Here is a 23,922-nt window from a genome sequence, read left to right as displayed (position 1 = left end):
GCATTACTCATTATATTGGTAAGAATCTTCCATTCATAGCTTGATATAATATATACTATTAAAATCAAAAGACCCCCCCCCTTTTCCCTCCATTCATGCTAAGAGCATGCGCACTGGTACAATTCTTACTCCGCATGCGAGGCGCGCAAACCGCAACAACTTGTTGGTTATCCGAGTCGAGTAGTTACGTCACACGCAGACACAAAAGAAACGGAAAGTACTGAGAGTAAATCTGAAAAGGCAGAGAACATTTTGCGGTTGGGGCAGGGTTAGAGGGAAATGGGTACGAATAATTGTGTGATTAATTCACGGCGGAGAAGCAGACACTGCCACTTTTTTTAATTGATGTTTTTTTTTTCTCTCTCTCTCTCTCTCTCTCGTGATTGAAAGATTTTTTTTTTGTTCGATATTTATAAATATGAGGAGCATATCCCCTTAGACGTGAAATAACGGAACAATATTGATAATCGTGTGCGGAATATATACATGAAAATAAAATTATAAAAGATTTTCAGTTCTAAATTAGAAAATATAGTATTGTTTAATCAAAAACAAAATGAAAGCCATCTAAATCGTAAGCATTTAATTGCTTTCTTTTATACATCTTAAAAAATTTATTTGTCTATCTCCTGATAATATTTTGAAGTTGTGAAGTTTGAAGGCACAGCAATTCGTCAGCTTGCTGTTTTGTGATGTATCAACAAAGTTACGTAATTCCATCCGCCGATTGTCCATTGTCTTTATTCTTTCCGATCATCATCTTCAGTAAACCAAGACATGTTACCTTTAATCACAGAATCCACAAACGATAATTAGGAATAGTCCATTAAAGAAAGAAGGGGGTACACGTGAATCCATCTTATAAAAGAAAGTATTTTTGTGAGTGTTGGTGTCCTACAAGATAAATCATTAAAAATAGTATTACCATATTCTAGGTTTATATATATTAATATAAATACTTTAAAAGGCACTCATGCGCGCCTGAAAACAATTTTATTTTTGGAATTTTCATAAGAATTTTAATTCATTATTATGCGAATCTTTGACATTTTTCCACCGTTATCTCCGAAAATAAAGCACAAATTTAATTTATATGCCATTTTAAAATTTAAAACTATCTAGTTCATGATATAATTTAATTGTCCTGCAATTTTTTTTCTTGAATTTTGGCAAATTTTAAAAAAAAGAAAAACAGAATCAAACAAACCCTTTTTGCGTGATTTCTAGCTATGAATTTTATAGTAACAGGGAATTTTATTGTAAGTTAAGTTCAATCATATTATTTTCTTCAACCATTGAAAGCTAAAGAAGAAAGATTCTACTAATTATCAGAGCAATTTACATGAGGAATCAGAAAGTTAAATTACATTCCCGCAAAAGACAGCATGCAATTAGAAATAAATTATATAGATACTGTTCTTGTCTCTATAATGTCATGGAAATCGATTTCAAAAGGCAATTTTTTTTTTTTTTGTAATTATCTTGAACATCAAATTAAGCGTAAGAGTTTTAATTTAATTCGATGCATTTTTTCAGAGAACTAAATAGTTGCCAAAAAATAGCAAGTCAATTTATATAGTACTTATTCATTTAATTTTTACTGTCATTAATGGTAGTTCAAGCTAGAAACGAACAGTGTTTGAAAAATTATTTCACTGAAGCTTAAATAAACATGTTGGCAAGAGGAAAGAGCTCTTTTTCACTTTCTCCTATATAAAGTATAAAATATTGCAATTATCAAAAAATTCGAACTCGAGATTTTGACGAACCTCCACGTTTTAGACCTCCTTGAATTCGAAAAACACATTTTTAAAAAAATCTCCGTCTGTCTGTGACTAAGATAATTCAAAACTACTTTGAGCTAGAAAAATGAAATTTGTTATGTGGTCCGCCAAATTTGTAGATTTCTATTAAATTTTGAGCAAAATCCATTCGGAGGAAGTCTGTCTGTCCGGCTGTTTGAATATAAGCTAACAAATTAATTACAAAACGAAAAGAACTAGATAGGCAAAATTTAGTACATATATTTAATGTCTATAGTATACATAGACATCGTTCAGAATTTGAGTCAAATCCAACAACGCGCTGAAAGTCTGTCGGTCTATATTTTCAAAAATTTGTAAGCTCGACGACTCAAAAATGCAATGACTTGGCCAAAAAAAACTCGCAAAGGATTACACGATAGATTTAGTCAAAATGCTAAACTTATAACATAATAAATATATATGAATATATAACCAAATATTTCATAATTATTTTAAGCCGATGTATGTGTTTTACGCCATAATTATTGTACGTGAAGTTAATATTTCATAATTATTGTACGCAAGCCGTTCTCTGGAATAGCAACTTTATTAGAGAATATGCGAAAACATTTTGAGGAGACCTCTCCAACTAGTTAACCCTACATCGTTCAAAATTATTATATTCAGTCGATATTAAATTCGCTTCGTTTTGGCTGAAATAAATATGCAGCATTCTTGTGAGTAATATTAAAATAAATCATTCTCATACAACGATGTGGTACATAATTTTCTATAGTTTTTTTCCTTTGCAGCACTAAAAGAGTAAAATGTAAATGAACGTGGGTTTTTGTTTGTTTTTTCGTCACTTTAAATGGAATATTATTTTTCTTTAAAAGTAATGATTTATTGTTATTCTAAAATTGACCCATGATGAAAGAAAAAAAAGACAAAATTAAATTTGTCCTATGACATAGGAAAACGAAATGGTGAGAAAGCTAAAGTAATTGACCAAAGTGAAGAGAAAAATATTTAAATGGGGGAGGTAAGAGAAACCTGAAAGAAATATTTAGCTAAATGTCAAATGTTTACTTTGTTGATAATACAAGAAATAAGAAAGGAAGTCGGTGTTCTTCCCTTGCCTATACACCATTTAGAGAACCATTCGTGGTTGAAAATTTCATATCACATTTTACTTCTTAGTGTACTAGTTTCCAATGAATAATATTCAGTTTTCTTAGTGTTAAAAGAAAATCATATAAACAAAAAAACTATTTAGGTGTCCTATTATTTATTTTCCCAATATTATCAGAATTTTAAGACGTCATTACCAAATATTTACATAAAATAGAATTATTTCTGTGGAAAATTTGACTAGTATAATATCTTTTTTTTTTTTTTTAAAGAACTTCAAGAAAAAAAGAATATAGTTGCAGTGTATAAAAGCAAGCGCTGGGTACAATTCTGAAGCATGAGTGTTTCTTTGTGCTAAGTTTTAAAATCAATCATTTAGTAGTTCATCGAAGGCCAGATGAAAATCTTTAAATGCATTAAACATTTAAGACTTAGATGACTCTCTATATATGAATTCAAAACATAAACAACAATAAAATATGGCATAACATTTTGTTTATAAAATAAAGCAAATTTATCATAACAATGAAGTAAACTTACAGTAAGAAGAAAGTATTTTCATCCTTTAATATTTTGACGCATTTTTATTTAAAAGTCTTTTTCTGTTTTATACTTTTTCTTATACGAAGTATACAAACACAAAGAATTTTAACAGTTCTTTAATTCTAATTGTAAAAATTCTACCTAGCTTTTGAGGAATCTTCATGCTTCAAACCTTCTCAAATCCGTTAAATATATTTTTGGAATTAGTCTGTCAGACAATCTGTCTGTGAATACAGTGTCAGAATAATAATAATAATAATAAAAGGAAAACATTTAGCACAAGACGTATGAAATTTGGAATGTGGCCTTTACATCACATTTGTAGATTTCTATCAAATGAACGAAATCTTTCACATGAAGTTTGTTTGACTAGCTTTCCGTGTGAACACGAAAATTACGAAACCTGAAGAGATAAATTAATAAATTTTGGTATGCATATTTAGACCCTAAGGTGTAAATCCATATTAAATTTTGAACCAAATCCAACAAGGGGTTGACCGTCCTTCTGTCTATATTTTCAGCTGCGGTAATTTTGATACGTGATAATTCAAAACTGCAATGATTTAGATAAATTAAATTTGGTACACATTTTTACCATCTAAGGTATAGATTATTATTAAAATTTGAATCAGATCTGCAAAAGGACGGACCGCATACCTTTCTGTATTTTCTCAAGCACATAAATGCGATATCTCAAAAAACGAAACGACTTAACTAAATGAGATTTCATATTTGATCTTGTAATTAAAATAATGATTATGTGTAAAACTTCGCCATATAGATTAATACAAGGCCTTCCAAAATACATATTCGGCTTTCTTAACTATATTACGAAGCATAAAAAGATCATACAGGCTTATGAAAATAAAAATCTGAACATTCGTGACGTTTCGGACTTGATCAAGGATTACAATTTTTATGTGGAAGAGAACAGTAAATAACACTTTTATTAGGTAGTATGCGAGAAAACTTAGAGGAGACCATAGCTGGCGTTTAATTTCAACGTAATTTAAAAGATGGTTTTTAATTTAAGAGCAGATCCTTGAAATTAATCTTTTGAATCATATCTGCTTCTATTCGCGAGTCTTGTGGCATAGTTGTTCATCCGGATTTTTAACATACCTCAATTGAAAAAAAAAAAAAAAATGAACGTTCAGCTGAGTGATTTGTGACCTTTAACGTTAAGTCATATCACTGACTCTCCGACCCGCCGAGGGCACACGGATAAAGAAAACTGAATGACCGGACCACCGCAACAGCAACACTGGCGGGAACTGTGGTTGAGTTCTAAGGGCCGGTACATCACCGGCCACGGTACAACCCTCCCCGAAGGAAGTACTAACCGTTATCGATAGGAGGAACCATATCCCCCCATCTTTTTGTGTACCCTCCAGGGTGACGAGATCCAACCACCATACCGGAAGCATCTTATCCCCTTTTCAAGGAGCCCCCCGAGGGCCGACTCTTAACGTTAAAATGAATGAAAAACACTGTCTGCATTTAGAAAATCATAGTAAATCTTGTTTTTATATTTCTTGTTATTATATTGAATCATAGTAAATCTTGTTATTATATTGAATTTAAAGCTCGCAAATATGAATGCAGCTGCTGCATTTCATCTTTAAAATCATCCTTGAAATTCTATGTATAAGCATAAACTAGCTTTTGACGGCAATGACAATTCTTAATTCAGCTGCATCATTTGAAATATCTCAAATCTATGGCGCATGAACTATGGTAAATTCAGTAATGTAAAATTTCTCTGATATTCTATTTTCTTTGATATCCTAAGCAAGTACTTATTTTGCCTAATGGTCAATCGATGGCCAATGCCCTTCAATCCATGAATATATGTATATATATATATTCTTAAAATTAAAACTTGATATTATCTTAAAGGAATAAATACTGGACAAAGCATAGTTGCATTTTATCATCGGTCAGTACATTTCGTTGTTTTCTCAGTTAAGACTTATGTAAAATATTCAAAAAATTTGTTAACATCTTAACTACTGATAACCTATTGAATGTCATCAGTAACCAAACATTCCAATGTTACTGATAACATTGAAATGTTTGAATGTTATCAGTTTTTGAAAACTAATCAATTTGAAATAATTGGTTAAGTTAAACTAGTCAATCCTTAAATATTACTAGCTGTAAGAAAATTCAGTTAAAATCTAAAAATGATTTGAAGAGATTTTAACAATTACGTCTACACAATTTAATCATCATTCGATTGAAAAGTAAATTTCAAAGAAATAAACCTGTTTGAAATATAATAATGCCTTACAAGATCGAAGATAAAAATGTGTTCCACAAGGGAAATGTTATTAATAAAAACGTAATCGAAATTCAAATAAACTCGCTCAGTTACTAGGTTGCAAAATAGCAATTTCAAATTTGATTACCTGTCATATTAAAAGTTCCGTCATAGAATTTTTTTTTAAAAAAAGGTTGATTCAAATTTTTTTGAAGACGATTTGTAAAAACAAAGAACAAGGGAAAAAAAAAGGGAAAAAAGAAATTTCTCAAATTCTGATAATCTGCATTTTACGACTTTGCTGGAGTCATCTATTTCCTGCTTTACAGAATGTTTCTTCTGACCATTCCAAAAATAGTTTCTTTCATTTCAATATTGTCTTCAATACAAATGACAGTTCTAACGTAAGTCTAATGCTGATTCGAATGAATTTTTCTGTAAGTGCTTAGATATTTCCGATGTTTTCGTTATTACTATTTTCAAAATTTTATGAAACTATAAAGACTAATCTAATCTATTTCTTATTTTCTCTCAACGATGCAAAAACGATTACAGCTTTTCGGATTAGCTAAGACAATAACGATTTTTATTTCTTCGGTCCAGATTCGTTTCAAATTGTTCAGTAAGAAGATTTTGTGGAAAAAAATTGGAAAGGAGCTTTATTTAATTTTTTTTAAATGGAAACACTACAGAATTTTTCTTCTAAACTTTAGCAATGTAAATTGCATAATCACCGTAAGTTGATATAAAAGAAATTATTTTTAATCCATCAGATTCGGAGAAAAAAAACTTATTTTGATATACAGTGATTAGAAATAGAAGACAACGTGGAAACAATAAATTTATCAATTGTTGATTTTCTTTAAAGTATCATTTACTTTCAAAAACATATATTTGGCAAATTATGAAAAGAAAAATTTTATACCTTGCACTTTCAATCAGATGGAAGATTATAGTAGAACACGATCAATTGGCGTTTTTTAAAGAAAGCCAGAACACTATATTTGAATAGATATAGATTTGCTTGAAATATTTTATAACTTAATTATAAATATGAAGCAATTAAAAAAACCCATCAGTTATAAAAACTGTCGAGCGAAATTGTTTTGGAGCAGCGATTCAGACAGCTTCTTCTTCTTCTTCTTTTCTTTATTCGAATAATGAATGAGAACATGAAGTTAGTTTGTATTTTATCCCGAACAGAACCTGGAAATGTTTATGATCGCGCATACAGATAATACTGAATTCTTTCTTTAATTCTGTGCAGTATTTTTTTTTTTTAATTTTCTATTCAACAATGCATTGCTTATGATAAATTTTAATGTGAGTGTCCGCGAACAATATGTAGTTATGAAATCACAAACTTCACATTTTATTTATGCTGTACTATAGCAAAGGTTAAGGAACTGAGGTCTGTTTATTCGTAATAGCCTCACTATTAATATTGCTACTACTTCACTTCTACTACTATTATTGCTACTATTTTACTTCAGCAGTATTTTTATTTAGTATTTAGCATTGTATTTCAGCGTTTCTGGAATTGACTTTTATCCTCGCGATCGGTTGATGTTTTTATATAATAATTTTACGTCTTTTTAAATATCTCAAAAACATTTAGTATAAATTTATTCATTTTATTGTTCACTTGATTATATTTAATTTGCTTCTTGGTATTTAATTAAATGAGATTTTCTACAGCCATTTTCATTATTAATCTATGATAACCTTATTCGAGATATTGTTAAAAGGATGACAGTCTGTCTAGATGGGCATATCTTCTAATATATCTGGTATTGGTTGATAAAATGAATCGCTTATCAATAACATGGCATCCAACTCTCATCAATATATCACAATAATATTGGTATGTCTGAAACTCAGAAAATGACAAAATATTTTATTAACATGGACTGCTTTAAAAGTGTTATTATTATAATTTTTTTATTTTTTCAGTTTTTAAAAAAATACCTAACACAGGTTTATCTAAGATAATTCAAACACCTAGAAGATTTAGTGTGTACAGTGTCCACATTCAAACTCTAATGAGACTCAAGTCGAATTCTCATTAGAATCAAGTTTTAACAACCAGTCCTATGACCTTGGAATTAAAGTTTGTCCACTATGACCCCAAATCATACTTAGAAATTTTTCATAAAAAAAGGGCTTTTATTTGAAGGGTTGTATTAAGAATGATATGACAATATTTATGAATAAGAATAAATGCATAAGTTTTTTTTTTTTTTTTTTTTTTTTTTTAATTCTTAAGCCTAGGATTTCATAAAAGATTTTTATTACTTCAACAAAATGATATTCAGCAAATTAGCATTATTTTAGTTTAAAAATCAATATTATTTTATCAATGATCATTAAACCAAATATTGGCCATAAATCTATTTAATAATCTAAAATAACTATCCAATATTATGATAACTTTAATCAGCTGAGGATTTCCAATCAGGCAGCTGCTTATAACTCTAGATCGAAGACAGCCATAGGGAAATTGATTAAAAGTACACTATTGGTTTGATTGCAAAATAAATAAATTTGTAAAAAATATAAATTCTTTGAAGTATAAAATATTAAAATAATAATAACATTTTGTTAAAAATCAATAGTTATATTCCTATCTGTGTCATAACATTCTCCTAGTTATAACAATATTTATAAATACCCAGCGTCTGCATCAATAATAAGTGTGGATACTACACAGCCACGATTTATAATAATAAAGAAATAAAAATATATGCATGATTTATTAAATTAAATCACTAACATCATGCTGAGTTAAAAACGTGTTGAAATGTGAAACAAAATTGGTCATTTTATTAAAAGAAGGGTCATAGGTATAGTACAGAGATACAAAATGCTTAAACATGCCACTGATTTTTATGGGGTACTAGTTTGCCTTTGACAACCAACTAGGTTTGACTGCAATATTGATTGTATTTTATTGCAGTTAGATCTGGCATTTTTAGATATCTGATGTTATTATTCCTTCAGCAAAATATTTTAAATTTCAAATTAAGATAGAAATTTACTATGCTATTTCAGTAACTATACTCTCGCTATACTTTTTGTTAGCCTAAACATTCTCCATTAAATTCAAGTCAAAAATCGCATGAAAACCATAACTATTAATATTATTTATTTTCTAATTGCACATTGTCCTATATAGTGCTGTAACTTCACTTTTTAATTCCTCATATACTGTTGATTCCAATACTAAATTGGTGCAGTGCAATTAATTGGCATTACTTGAGCAAGAACAACTATATTTAAATATGCAAATAAATTATTCAAAGAATAACAAATACAATCATTCAGAATTTAATTCTGACCATATTTTATATTTTAGTGGATTTTTTTAAACATCACAAAAAAAAACTGAATTAATTAAAATTAGAAAGCAAAAATTCATAATAACACTGACAAAAATAAGAATATATAAAAAGAATGTTCAATTTTTTGCTTTCATAATAGTAGAATAAAAAGCAATTAATAAAAATTTGTTGCAAATTAAATAAATAAATACAAATTAAAAATTTATCTCAAAATTAGGCCAATTTGTATCCTAAATTAACAGCAACCAAACAACTTTTTCGAATATTTTAAAATAGTGCTAAAATCAGTGTTGTGCAATAATAATTTTGAAATATATTGTGGAAAATTTTCAAATTTTTAATTAATTAAATTGGAATCTAAAATTTTAAATATTTTTCCAAACCAGGTATTTTTTCTTGTCAAAGTATATTTGTCCGAAATTCATTAGCTTCAATTCAAACTGTCTGTCTTGTAGAGTGGTAACAGATAGTTAAGACATATTCTCCCTTCTTATAAAAAGAAATGAACAGAGAAAAAACAATAAAGAACTTTTTCTGGGAACATAAGTATTTACATAATTTTATTATAAAAACAAATAGTTTTTAAGAACTACAAGAAATAACACAAATGAACTTTCAAAGTTCTACAACAACTGGCAGCTCATCATCTGGTATTGTTTCAAAATCCCACTTCAAAGTCTTTGTCAGATTCTTCCTGAAGTTATCAACAAATTTTTTGAATTGTTCACTAGTATTACTCTCTTTCACATTTTCAAAGAAAACTTGAAGAGTGTTCACTAAAAAGTTATTACTCGAAGTAATGTCAACAAAGAAGTCAGAAGGAATTTCTTTTAGTTGATAATGCAAAATAGTGAGGAATGTTTTCATTAAATCCTCGTGCTTTTGCAGGCCTGCATCGACAGAGCAAAATACTTGAACCAGATTTTTCCAATGCTCAAAAGCATCGTACACATGAGCTATCAGAAAACAAACATGAGCCATTTGTAGTTCTCCCAGTATGTCTTCTTTGTTTTGGTAATGTTCTAACAGTTTTTCTAGCACATAAGTTGAATCCATGTTATACATAGTTATTTGAGCAGCTGAAGCCCCATCAGGATATCTATAAATAATAATAATAAAACTTTTCACAAATACATAATGTTGAGTTTGTATTTTATTATTAAAGAAAGAATAAATATTCTTTTATAGATAATGGAATATGCATGTATATATATTTTGAAAAATATAAATATAAATACATTTTAAATATATATGAAAAAATAATAAAAAATATATTTATTTTATTTTTAAAAAATAAATATTTATTTTATTTTTACTCAAAAAATTGTAATAAATTATTATTATTTTCACAATGTTGCTGAATCAGAGATCTTAAAAATCAAAGAATGGTTTGAAGCAGTTAAATCAACTTTGTCAGATTAGCATTTCTTTTTGAAGCTAAAAGAGAATTATCTTAGGGATAGGCAATAATTTTAAATGGCAAGTATGATATTTGAATTATAACTGCCCTTTCCGAATTCCTATATCACCCTAATGATTTTTTTGGTCTAAATGCACTTTATACAAAACTGTATGCATACATGCAATGGATCTCTAATGGAATCAGGTTTCATACCAATAAAACATTTGAGGCTGAAACTTAGTCATCAAACTACTCTGACTTACAAATAATTCAGTAGGTCTGTCTATCCAAGACATCCTATTATGAATGCACGGAAGAAATTGATGCAGAAATTAAGCACTTTTTAAGCACCTTAGTAAGAAAAAAAAAATGAAGCACTTTTGTATATGCATCCATACATACACCAGCATAATTTCAAAGCATAGGATGTTTTATTATTTTATAATAATTCATCTAGAATATTTTCTTATTTTTTTTTTTATTTTTTTAAAATTTTTAATTTTAATCAGTATTTTTAAAAGCTTAATATTCTTCTACGGTAAAACAATTTATATCTTTTTGGCTTTAACAAAAACATGAAAATGATTATAAAAAATAAAAAAATATTGCCAAAAATTAACAAATTACCAGTTAATTTGGATGGATACATCTTATGTATCCATTATCTTTTTCTGAATATGATATCATTAATGCAGAAGCACAGCATGACCAAAAACTTTGTATTACATTTTTATATAGGCTCCAATAAATAAGATTTTATTCAATTCAATATTGATTTCCTCCTACGTTAACTCACCATATTTAGTGATCTAGAACATTTTCTTTGTAGCCTTATAGAACTAAAAACTAAAATATTCTAGGATGGCTATCATAACAAAATTGGCAAAATTGTCACAAAACTGTAGAACAATATTATATTCTAATTAAAATTTTTTAGATAAAAAAAATTTTAACAGAAAAGAACAGCAGAGTTTAGAAATAGTTAGATTATATATATATATATATCTTTTTGCTTTTTACTTCTGTAGTAAAAGGCTTTTTCAAATGTTCACATTTTGAAAATTTAATATAAACCTTTTTAAATAATATTCAAAAATAAATAAAATTTTCTTACTTTAGTTTGAGGAAGAATTACAGAAATGTGATTATTTATTTTATGAAGAAATGAAAATGAATTAATAAATCATAATTGAAATAAATAATGAAAACATATTAAGGAAAACAAAAAGATACAAACTCAGCAATCAGAAACAAAATAGAAATAAAAATATACCAGGTCATAGATTTTCAAAAACTATTTTTTGAAGATAGTGTGCAAAACAATACATCACACTGCCTCAAAATTTAACATTTATCAAGTGAAGAATCTTATTCAATGAATTCCTTTAAAATTTTTATGTTTAAATTAAATTTAAAAAAAATATCATATTGTTAACAGTTTTAAAATCATGGGACTCAATTATTCAATGAAGCAATATTATTGCTTTGTATTGTATTACAATAAAAATCATTGCTACAAATTGCATACAAAACTAATTTTTCAAAATTACTAAAACTGAAGAAAAAATGCATTCATTCAAAAAAAATTGATATCATTAAAAAGCTACTTTTTTAAAAAAAATCTTTCAGATGGTGCAAAAAGAACTTTTATGCAATAATATCTTTTGATGTTATTTCACCAAACATGTGAAAATTCTATCTCTATTTTTTAATTAAAATTTTGAAAAATATATTCTTAGTGGGTCTTTAAAATCCAAGAAGAATAACTTCCTAACTTCAATGGTTTATGCTACACATTTTTCTGTAAATCAGAACAAACCTTTACCCTAACCTCTACAGAAAAATTTTACAGGGAAAAAAATTATAAGAGTTTAAAAAAAAAAAGAAAAGAAAAAGAATGATAGACTCTGAACTCAGGTCAATAAAAGTTTTGAAAAAAAATTGTCTTTATGTCTTTAAAAATTTTAAGTATTAGATGTAACAGAAATCTTTTTAATATAAAAACTAAAATTTGTTGAAATTGGATTGGTCCAACAAATAATAATTTTCAAATGGTTGGGGACATTAAAAAGAATCTTAAAAGAAATCAAGATCACAGAAAATCTATAGCTTCAAATTAATATTTCATCCTCCAGTATGATGAAATATTAACTATTATGAAATTTAGAACAATTCATTTCACAGTGCTACTTGACTTGTGACCCCTTGGATTTAATGCATTCTATTGTCCTGTGTTCAAAATTGTTTCATATATAAAGCTACTCATTTAATTTTTAAAGTGTTTGGTATTTCATTTTTTAACTTTATATATATATATATATATATATATATATATATATATATATATATATATATCATTTTTTGTTTAATGCCAACTATGTAGGATTAAACAGATTTCCTAAAAACTGAATACTCATTCCAATAAATTTCCTTCAGTGTCCCTTTTTTTGTTTTTCATGATTTTTAAAAATCTTGCTTTTAAGAGCTTATTTCTGTTAATAATGTTACAGATAAATGTCATATTAACATATTTACATAGATATAATATATATTGCAGCTACTACTCCCTATATTACACCCCTCTACCTCTTGTACCCTGAACAGCTCGATTTTTAGCATTTTATTCCAATTATTATATTCTTGTGAATATCAGAGAATAAACCTTAGTTGCTTTTAACAGTATAATGGAATGTCTTATGGAAATATTTTTAAAGGATTACTAATTTTGAATTCCTTTCTCATTCTATCTTATTTCATGAATATTCTGCATGTGTAGTTTAAGCATAGCTAAGAGCTCACATTAAAATTTTCTTAATGAGTATTAAATAGTTTAAATTCTAAAAACTTTCACGGGAATCTTTGACGACAGGGTGCATAATGTCATGGAAAGTGCTTAATTTTGAAAAGGAGAGAGACAGGCCAGCTTAAAAACACTATAGCACAATATTTGGAATGTAAGTAAGGCTAATATAAATAAAAATTTTCCAATAATTGTGCATTATTAGATTTGAAAGATGGCACTTATTTTTCTAACCATTTCCTTTCAAGCTATATATTAAATTTAATAATCAAGAGTATCTCTCTTTTTTTTTAAAGTTATTTCAGAGTTTAAAAAACAAAACTATGCTTCTTGTTTTAGAAATTATTATTAACTTTGGTTAAGTTCGTTTTCAGAAAAACACTTGAGACAGATTCAAGGATATTATCAAAAAGGTCATTCGAGAATTCCCCCCCCCACACACATACTCTTCCAAATAATATCAAGAAAAGTGCTAAGTATATAACGATCAAATATAACCATGAAGTTACAATAATCAATAATTTATATTCTGAATCCAGAATAATTACCCTGCAGTGTATGTAGATAGAATCTAAAGAAGTAAATTTTAACCAACTTGAAATACAATTTAATTAGATTAGTCCACACAATTTACTTCTTGTAATATTTAGCTATCAAATTATTTAGCTGGGCTATAGCTAATTTTTGCTAAACCAATTAGAGATAGCCATAAACATTTCATTGGAAAAATTCTCAAAGGAAATACATTTTATGTTGTTTAAATTAAATGCAGAAAAAAAAATCAATCTTTTTTATAAGTTTTCATCCTTATTAGTCATATTTAGTAGAATATTTTTAACACTCTAACATTTTAAATAAAAAAAGGTCTGTCTACTGCAATCAAAATTAACCAAAGCTTGAATTCCATCATTATAGGATAGTCAGTGACTGATTGCGCTGTTTTATTAGTGGATCTTCCTCAAGCTGCCCTTTGAAAAGTTCCAAAATAGTGATATTCAAGTCTTCATAGTTACAGAAATGTTCAATTTTGTTTCTTTTAAATGTTACAATGACAAAAGCATTTTACTATTATGACTCATAGAATAAGCCTACTATGTAAAAATTTAGATTTTATAATATTTGTAGCTGTACAGTTACTGACAAACAATATGAAATATAATACTTTACATTATTTAGAGCATTTTTCCAACCAGAATTATTTATACATATCTTTAATAGTTTAGAAGTACATAATTGGATCATTATTATAGTGGAAATACAGTATAATGATAGTGATTGTAGCATTTTGAATATATACAACAAAAAGAATAAAATTTTACACAAAAAAAGAGTAAATAGAGATATTATTACTTTATTTTATAAGTAAAAGCCATTATATTATTACAGAGATTTTGAATATAATGTAAAAGTTATTGCAATAAAATACTTGACAGAATGTAAAAGACATTAGTAATTGTCAAAGTCTCTTACTTGTTCTTAGGTATTTCTGTGAATCTGATTTCAGTACCAGGTACCTGCTTCATGTTAGGAAGGTATTTTTCTTCCAAGGTTCGAAATCGTCTTTCTGTTGTGCTGTCTGGTTCAGCACTTTCTTCAATTGGAAAATTTTGAGGAACAAATTCTGTAACAGAACTTACAGAACCACATTCTGGTTGCAATCGATTAACCAGGGAATCTAGAAAAAGAAATTAATTATAAGTATATAAAGAGAAAAAAGAAATTATTTCACTCTATGCTTCTTTTCAATTCAATACTGAAAATAAAAACATTTTGCTTTTTTAATATAAAGTAAAAATAGTTTTAATTTCACAATTTATATTATATATATATATACTAGCCACCTTTGGCGACCAGCCAGTTCACCAATCTTAATGCTCGTTAAAATTTTAATAATTAAATATTTTATGTAACTCTTATTTTAATAGCTTCTTCATCAAGATATTTTAAAACTTCAAATTTTGATAATCATATAATTCACTCACAATATTATAAAGGCCTTCAGCCATAACGTAATATGGATCTTTCTAATTTTCTGTTAGCTCTCATAGAATTTATGCTTTAAATTAAAGTGAAAATGATTACACTACGATTAATATAATAATATTTTTTACTGAAACAAAACATTTTTTTTATAACATGATTACTGAAAACAGAGTCACTGAGCATTTAAACTTTATGGGCACTCAACAAAATTTTCTCAGATTCGTCATGAACAGATTGATTAATTAACAATGTTTAGTTTTAAATGCATTAAACACTAAGAAAATAAATAGAATCATTTAAAATAATCAGTCGAAAACAGGTAAAAAAAAACTACTTAAAAAAAATTATGTACTTAAAACTATAAATATATACAAAAAATATATAACTAACATAAATACAATTTAATTACAAAAACACACACCTAACTTAAAAATAATTTAAATCAAGTCTGAATCCGTTGAAAATAGTTGTCAACAATCAGAAAACAATGTACATGTGTGAATTTCAACACCAGTTATGGTAACGCTGTGCAGATTAGAAATTTTAATTTCCTTTATTTTATTTTATTTTAATTCAAAAATACTTCAGAATGAATCTGAAAGATCGATTAATTAACAATGTTTAATTTAAAATGCATCAAACACGAAGAAAATAAATAGAATCGTCTGAAATAATCGGTCGAAAACATGTTACGCCTAGCCTCATTAAAGTGGAGAAAAAAACTGCAACTGAAGCCTTACTCTTTTGGCTGTTGGGAAAAGGAAATTTTTTTGGTGGGAAAATTAGTTTTTAGTTAATAATTAAAATTCTAATTAAAAATTGAAAAAAAGGGACCCCAGGTGCACATTTCCGACCTCCAAGGTATACATGTACCAAATTTGGTAGCTCTAAGTCAAACGGTCTGATCTGTAGAACGCTAACACACACACACATTGAGCTTTATTATAAGCATAGATAAACAAAATATATTAAACAAAACATATATACATATAATAGAAAAAAAAGAAGAATGTTATTAAAATAAGTCAAAATAATCATCTGATTTTAAGTAAATTACTGTGATATTTTAAGTCTTTTATTATTTATATGCATAAAAAATAGTCTTTTTCTCTAATTTTACAAGATACATATTTTAAAAGTTTTACATTATAAATTTTGCAACTCAAAGGCTTGAAACTCAAAAGTTAACAATGAAAGTATTCAAAGGGAAGAAAAGAAGAAAAAAAAATGAGTTCCCCCCGCTTTGGTATTTCTTTTCAACTACCCCAGGGGCAGTTATACATTATTCAATAAAATTCTCAATATTTTTTTAATTCTAATTCTGAATTATAATATTGAACAGCATCATTCACCAAGTTGTATTGAGAATTAGAATTAATATTAATTTACTTTTTTTAACTGACAATAGTATTTTCAAATAAAAAGATAACTTTAAATGCCTTTATATTTAAAATAAACAATTTACTTTTAATTAGATATTTCACAATGAAATCTAATGTGAATGGTTTCGAGTACTTATCTGTTAATTCTAATAACAATTAATTTAATGATTATCATAGCAAACTTAAAATTTTTTAGGTATATTTGAATTCATTTACAATTTAATTATTTAAATCATATTTTACAATTGCTTTTTTTATTAATTTAAATGCTCATAATGCTACTATTTGCTTGTCACAACATATCAAAGTTCTAAAAACTGAAACTTTATAAATTTACAAAAGTGTTGGAGATGACATAAGATATGATAGTTTACTTCATAACTAAAATAATTTGATAAATTTTTCTTGAAAATTCCAATAGAAAGGAAAGAAAGTTACATTTAATTTTATCACAATTTAGTACAATTAATGCATCCTTTAAATGGAGATGACTTAAATAGATTAATAATTGTTTACACAAAATAATTTATCACAATAAAATCGGAATTTAAAATATATTTTTTGGCCATTAATGAATGAATCCTGAAATCAATGTTCAGTATAAGTGGTTTATCTATTTAGTGACAGCAATATTAAGCTGTAATGCAAGAATATAATAACCTTAGCAAACTTTAAATTCAAACTTGCAGCAAGATAATATAGTTTTCATTTAAAATTATGAAGCAGAAGGAAAAATTAATATGTTTTTCTACACAAATTATTTCTGGTTTCCCTCATGACAGCAACAGTAATTGGTCATTGCCTTAATTATGGATACAAGTTTTTTAAAAGAATTTTACAAATATCTAAATAAACAAATTATCTCTCTTTCACACACACACTATTAAAACCCAGTAATAAAAATACATGTTCTGGATTGGTAAAATAATATACTTTGTCACAAAAATCTCTTTCTTTTCAAAAGATAATTTGTATATTTATCATATTTTGAAATTTTACAAACAGATATTGTTCTTAATGAACTAAAATGATGATTTATAATTAGCCTAAACTTTTATCATTTTTTATTTTGAACATTTTTTTATCTCTGTAGAAATAATATAAAATGTCAAATCACAGTTCTTTAATTTGTTTTCACAATTGTTGCATATTTTTTTTTTTTCTTCCACATTTTCCGATAATTAGAGTTTGTTAAATGTCTGTGAAAGGGATTATAAATAATAATAATATTTAAATAAGGGATAAAAAAAGAAATTATCAAACTCATAAAAAAATCTAAACTCTCTTCAGTTACAATCAAATAAAAGAGTTAAATTCATATCAAAAGTACCTAATTAATATACTGAAAGTGACTGAAATGATATTAAAATAATGTTTTCAAAAACTCTTACCAGAAATGTTACATGTCAGACGAGTCCACTGTTTCAGTATTTGATAAGGGTATGGACCAAGATTTTTATCTATGTGCGGTAAATTTTCTCGTATTCTTTGTTTTTCTTCTCCTGATGGTGCCATACTGTTTAAATCTAAAATAAAATAACACTTACAAATAATACTTTTTTAATGCATGAATAAATTTTTAATTATTAATTAATTTTTAATGTATTCTACAACATAAAAAATTACTTAATAATGAAGAGAAATAAAATTATTTAATAAAAGATTGCAAAAAGCTTTAAAAAAACTTCTGTTTCTATTTTCATTGTATTTAAGAATTTTTTTAGATTTTTAATCTTATTGGTGTTTAAATTCATCTAATGAAAATTTGCAAAAGGTAATTACAATTTTCATTTCCACTAAGCAAATCTTTGAACAATTCATTAGTTTTTAGTTTTTTTTTTTTTTTTTTTTTTTTTAGACACACTGAAATTAAGTATGAAATGGGAAAAACAAGTTCAAGCAAGATTTTAATTTAAATAAATACAATAAAAATATCAATATTTCTTAAAAAATAGGTATATATCAGTGGCTCTCAATAGGTGATAAATTATCTCTCATTAATATATATCTTTGACTCTCAAACCCATATTAGGACAGCCCTTAAAAATGTATCATCATCGAATATTTAGCAATAACTTTTGTAGATAAAGAAAAATTACTTCACAAATGTAAATGCAAATTATGTATGATAATACATTTTATGATTTAATTAATCTGTGAAGTTATAGAAATACACAAATATATATTTACTCAGAAATATATGACACTCAAAAATTTATTGACAGTAAAATATGTGAAGAATGATGAGATGCTATGTCACATAATTCTACAGAATTTTAAATTTATTTCAGAATTTATTAAGTAACTTTATGCACAGCTAAGAAAAAAAGCCCAGTTGGTGCATTATAAAATTTGGGGGGGGGGACATCTTATACAATTTTATTTCAATTGCCATTATCTACAAATTCATCATCTTATATTAATTAGGATTCTTACTTTTCTATTAATTAGGATAACTTCTTAAAATACACAACCAAATTATTAATGGAACAACATAGAATTTCATTTAAAAAGTTGTAGAAACATTCACAATTAATGCTTTTTAAAGATTCTTTAAAATAAATTAGCAAAAATAATTCAGAAATCAATCTTGATTAGAAATATTTAATTAAAATTTTAATTATTTACTGAATTCAATCATTTTTTATTAACTGTCATTATTTAATATTTTATTTTTATATTTTAACTATATTTAGTAATAATTTTTTTTTCTCTAAATCTGTTTAAACTACATCCATTCAAGTTCTTTTTATAACATGATTATCTAAAAGAGTATGGAATTGTAAATGCTAACAAATTCTTTTGAAATATCGATAATTTAATTGAGATTGAATAATGTATTCAATCTATGTTGTTTCTTCTTTTCTTTTTTTGCAACTAAGACAAACTCTTCTTGCTCTCTTCATAATAATCATCTTGATATTAATTTTAATAGATATAATGTAATACTGCAACTGCCAGAACATAGAGATTGCAAAATAAAAGTAAATTTAAAAGAGTTAGATTTTTTTTTTTTTTTTCCACCTTAAAATGACCTTTTTTACATTTACTTGATTTATGCGTATATGTAAGAAATTAAGTTTTCCATCATTGATTCGTTATTTAAATAAAATTAACTTTGAGCTCATCTCTTTTTATTTTTATTTATCTAAACGACTGTAACTAGATCAAATTTCTTAATGAATTTTCCTACTTTCCGGAATGTTAAATCAAGAAATTAGACTCAACATCACAGCCGATCTTAACATGTGTTTCTTTTTTTCAATGTACTCTTTCAATCACCAGACTCATGTTTGTTTCATGTTAACCTTTTTTGATTAGAGATTACGGAAATTATTGTATTACCTAAATAAAATAGTTTTTTCAATGATGTAATTTAAATTCAATGATGTCAATTGTTTTTCATTCTGAGTTGTTACATATATATACATATATATAATAAAGATAGATGAATGTGTATGTGTCTTTTAAATAGGTGCTATACAGACCAAATACTGTGTTGATATGATAGAAAGCTACAAACTTGGTACATATATACTTTGAGGATAGGAATGTGCTCTTCAGAGCAGTTTCTTAAAATTTTAATATTAATTAAAAAATTAAACCAAAATTTTGATGATTTTCAGTGATAACTTCTGAAAGTATTTTAAAAATTAACTAATGTTTTTGCATCATTAAATTTTTTTTTTCAATAATATCTATTTTTTTATTTTCAACCAATTTTTATAAATTATTTAAGCATATTTTACAATAAAATATTTTATTGTTAAAGTGAAATTTAAATTGCTTTCACTATTGCTAGTAATATTACATCCTAGTGTTTTTTGTTTTTTTAATTGATGAATTGAAGATTCAGGCTTATTTTTCCTAAGATTTTTTTTTATTTTCAGCTTATTTTTATCTTATTAAGTTCCCTATTATTAAATTTTTAAATTTTATATAACTTATATAAATATATTCATAAATAACTTATATTTTTATAACTTATTAAATTTTTGAAATTTTGTTATATTTATAATTATTGGCTTGATTTCAGAATGAAACAATGCTAAAAAAGATCTATAAGTATGCATTCATTTTTCAATATTACTATTCTTACATATTATATAATGAGATATAAAAATATGTAAATAGAAAATTAGATAAAAGTATAGTATGATGAACAAAATGGTGTGAAACTTCTATAATAGTATAAGCAAGTTGTCAAACAATTTGAAATTTAAAAATATTTTGTTGAGGAAAACATTATGGCAAAGTTACACAATATATTTGAAATTTTTAGCAATTATTGATTCTGGTGAATGTCTCTCTCTCTCTCTGTCTCTCTATATATATGTAAATCTAATTTTTGATTCAGAGTTGTGGCCGAAGACAGAAGGCAGCAAAAAGCTTCGCCACGGGAAACAGCTTGGCCGGCTGGCCGAGGCGAAAAGCATCAGTATCGGAAGGAAACGTTACATCCTTCATTTCACTTGAGTCTACCGTGGATTTAATTTTAATTCTTTTAATTCATTTGACAATTTTGGAACAGATAAATCCTGTCAACTAATTAATGTAAACATAATTTTTCATTCAGAGTCATGGCCAAAGACAGAAAAGACACTTTGAATTTTTAACTTCGTTTTATTTCCATCCTGGAAGGCACAAGCAGCACAGACAAGGCACATCCGCTCACAGTGAGACACAAAAGCAGAAGGGAAAAAAATTTTCACAGTGCTTATATACAATGAGATTTTAATAGGGATTTCTCTACATGTGCCGACACAGGAAAGGGAATAATAGGGATCTTTTAGAGGAATTTGTTTAGGTCAGGAATTTTTTATCCCTTCACTCGGAGTGTGGGAACGTGTTGGCTTTTAGCTGATTCAGAAATTTTAGAACTCGTTTTGAATTAATTAACTAGAAAATGTGGAATGGGATCAGGAAATAAGAGAATATTTTAGAATGAAGTTAATATGTGCTGAATTGAGTGAAAAATTAAGAAATTAATTAAGTTTAGAATAGATTTTATAACATCATTTTATTTTGAAAAAGAATAATAAAATATATACACCATTAAAAACACATTTCATAATTAAAAATCAGTTAATAATGTCTAAATAGAGTGTTTATAATCAAAGAATAAAACATTTAAAATTTTTATTATTTAATAAAAATTCATAAATAAACTCTTTTTATTATAAAATAAAAAGATTAGATACATTGTAGCAGATAATAACAAATAATGTATAACAATAAATATTAAGATTTATTAAAGGAATTAGATAAGTGAAAAGCCAAAATGTAATGGTCATGATTTGCCAAACTTAGCATATGGTCAGTGAGGATACTTAACTAGAGGGAATGTGTGTTTCAGTAAATAATAAAGATTTTAAAAAATGTTCAAGTGAGTTTATTTATATTTTTATATTCTTTTATATCTTTTTGAAAAAACTGCACAATCAAAAATGATATATTGTTACTAAATGTCATAATTTAAGGAATTTTGAACTCAATAACAATAAATGCACATTAAACCTATATTAAAATGAAAGTTATAAAATGTATTCATAACACAAGATTAAGTATACCTTCATTATTGTTGTCCCATTTCTTCATAACTATTTCCTGAGGAGAGAAAAAATAAAAGAAGCCTTTTCTAGGAGCAACATTTCCATCTTTGCTGACAGCACTATAATGTATAAAATGAAGGCCAGGGGGTATCATTTTAAGTCCAAGAAACTTTTCTCCTACTTGATAAATTTTCATGTCAATTCCAAAAACAGAGCCAATAGGAAGATTAAGGACTATAAGGACACCACCATCATCAAAGAGTTTTCGAGCTTTCTCAGGTGACATTTCTAATTTGTCACTACTATGTCGTTTATTTGATGATGAAGCCATTTCTTTATGTTGTAGAGCTAAAGGAATACAATTATTAATTAATCATGAAATAAAATTAAAAACTTAAAGTAAAATATAAACATATTTCAAATAAATGTATTTATATTTAGAAAATAAATTCAAATATTACTCCTTTAAGATGGAAGGGGATGGAGTTATTATTGAAGTAATAGCTATTTTTTCTTATCTTCTAAATGTCATTTTCAATAAAATACATTGCTGTTAGATCACTTTTATTTTATAACAATTTTAATAGAATGCAAGTCAAAGATCGTACATCATTTTATGATTTAAAAAATAGATTATGGATATTATTCTTAAATACTTAGAACAATAGTTCAATCTTGGTTCTCCTGGGTATTGAATAAATAAATGAATAATTAATTTCAACTATTGTTAAGGTACCATGAAGAAATAACATATAATGGTTAAGACTGACATATGAAAAATTTTCAGTATTTATATAATAAATTTTCAACTGACATCTATATTCCCATAAACACAGCCATTATCATGTCTCGAAGTTGTATGCATATAATAATTAAAATATACATTTCTTTAAAAAATGATACAGTTTCAGATAGATTAAATTATTATTACGGCAACTTAACAAGCAAGTAATCCATAGAGTGTCTGCTTTTTATCATTCCTTCTCTCCCCACTTTCAGTAATGCAATATTCTACATTCTATTTATTCATGCACTTGATAATAACTTTCACACATCATCTTAAATTTATATTTAAAAATGAAAATAGATACTTAAAAAATTATAATATAAATGGACTATTACAAAATAATTCAAATAGTTATTTATCATAATCTAATTTCACCCTAGATTTTTAATAATGAGTTTTTTAACAAGCATTTATATATCTTCAATTTCTGTACAATACGTTGGAGAACTTCTTAATGATACAAATACCAACAAAAGTTTTCATGCTTTTATGTTTTTAAATTTTTTAGAAAGCAAATATTGAAACATTACTAATGAGCAAATATTTATCTCTTTGATTTATCTATGAAATATCGAATTTAATAAAACTGATTAAAAGAATCACTGATCTCAATCAAATGCACAATTTCATTTCTTAACTGAAAATATAATATAGATAGGATTTTAATAATGATGTAAGGCAAATAATAATAAATGTTTTACAATATAAACTTAATCTTACTTTAACCAATATAAAGAATATAATAAATAAAAGCTTGCTAAAAGAATGTCTCTTTATTTAAAAATATTTCTCATCACACAGATTCTTTTCTCAGACATATTCACTTCAAAACAACAACTCCTTTTCATAAAAATGTAAACATAGCTACTTCACTTCTGATCAGTGTCTGACTGTGATGCTTAATTATTATATTTATTATTTAGTAGACTAATATCGAAAATGTTAGGCTTGTTAATTTTTTTATTATTATTATTTCGTTGAATAGTAAACCAA

The 23,922-nt window shown here is 26.2% G+C and overlaps 1 protein-coding gene across 1 annotated transcript; it reads right to left on the bottom strand.

Annotated features, from left to right (window-relative positions):
* Positions 1-9,566: 9,566 nt before the first annotated feature.
* Positions 9,567-23,804, bottom strand: LOC129968857 (protein AAR2 homolog). The gene is made up of 5 exons (XM_056083163.1): positions 23,650-23,804; positions 22,161-22,490; positions 17,982-18,116; positions 14,696-14,900; positions 9,567-10,122 (listed from the first exon to the last, which is right to left on the bottom strand). Exons 2-5 carry the CDS (start codon positions 22,471-22,473, stop codon positions 9,639-9,641), a joined length of 1,137 nt encoding a protein of 378 aa, XP_055939138.1. The 5' UTR covers positions 22,474-22,490; positions 23,650-23,804; the 3' UTR covers positions 9,567-9,638.
* Between the last annotated feature and the right edge of the window lie 118 nt (positions 23,805-23,922).

Source organism: Argiope bruennichi, chromosome 5 (assembly GCF_947563725.1).
Source record: "Argiope bruennichi chromosome 5, qqArgBrue1.1, whole genome shotgun sequence".
Lineage (NCBI taxonomy): Eukaryota > Metazoa > Arthropoda > Arachnida > Araneae > Araneidae > Argiope > Argiope bruennichi.
This window is presented reverse-complemented; position numbering and strand designations above follow the sequence as displayed.

Bases quoted from the DNA above. Each gene is read 5' to 3' on its own strand.
- LOC129968857 (XM_056083163.1), bottom strand. From the start codon at position 22,473: ATGGCTTCATCATCAAATAAACGACATAGTAGTGACAAATTAGAAATG. The intron at 18,117-22,160 runs GTATACTTAATC...ATTTTATTTTAG, and splicing joins ATGGGACAACAATAATGAAG to ATTTAAACAGTATGGCACCA. The intron at 10,123-14,695 runs GTAAGAGACTTT...TATTATTTATAG, and splicing joins ACAGAAATACCTAAGAACAA to ATATCCTGATGGGGCTTCAG.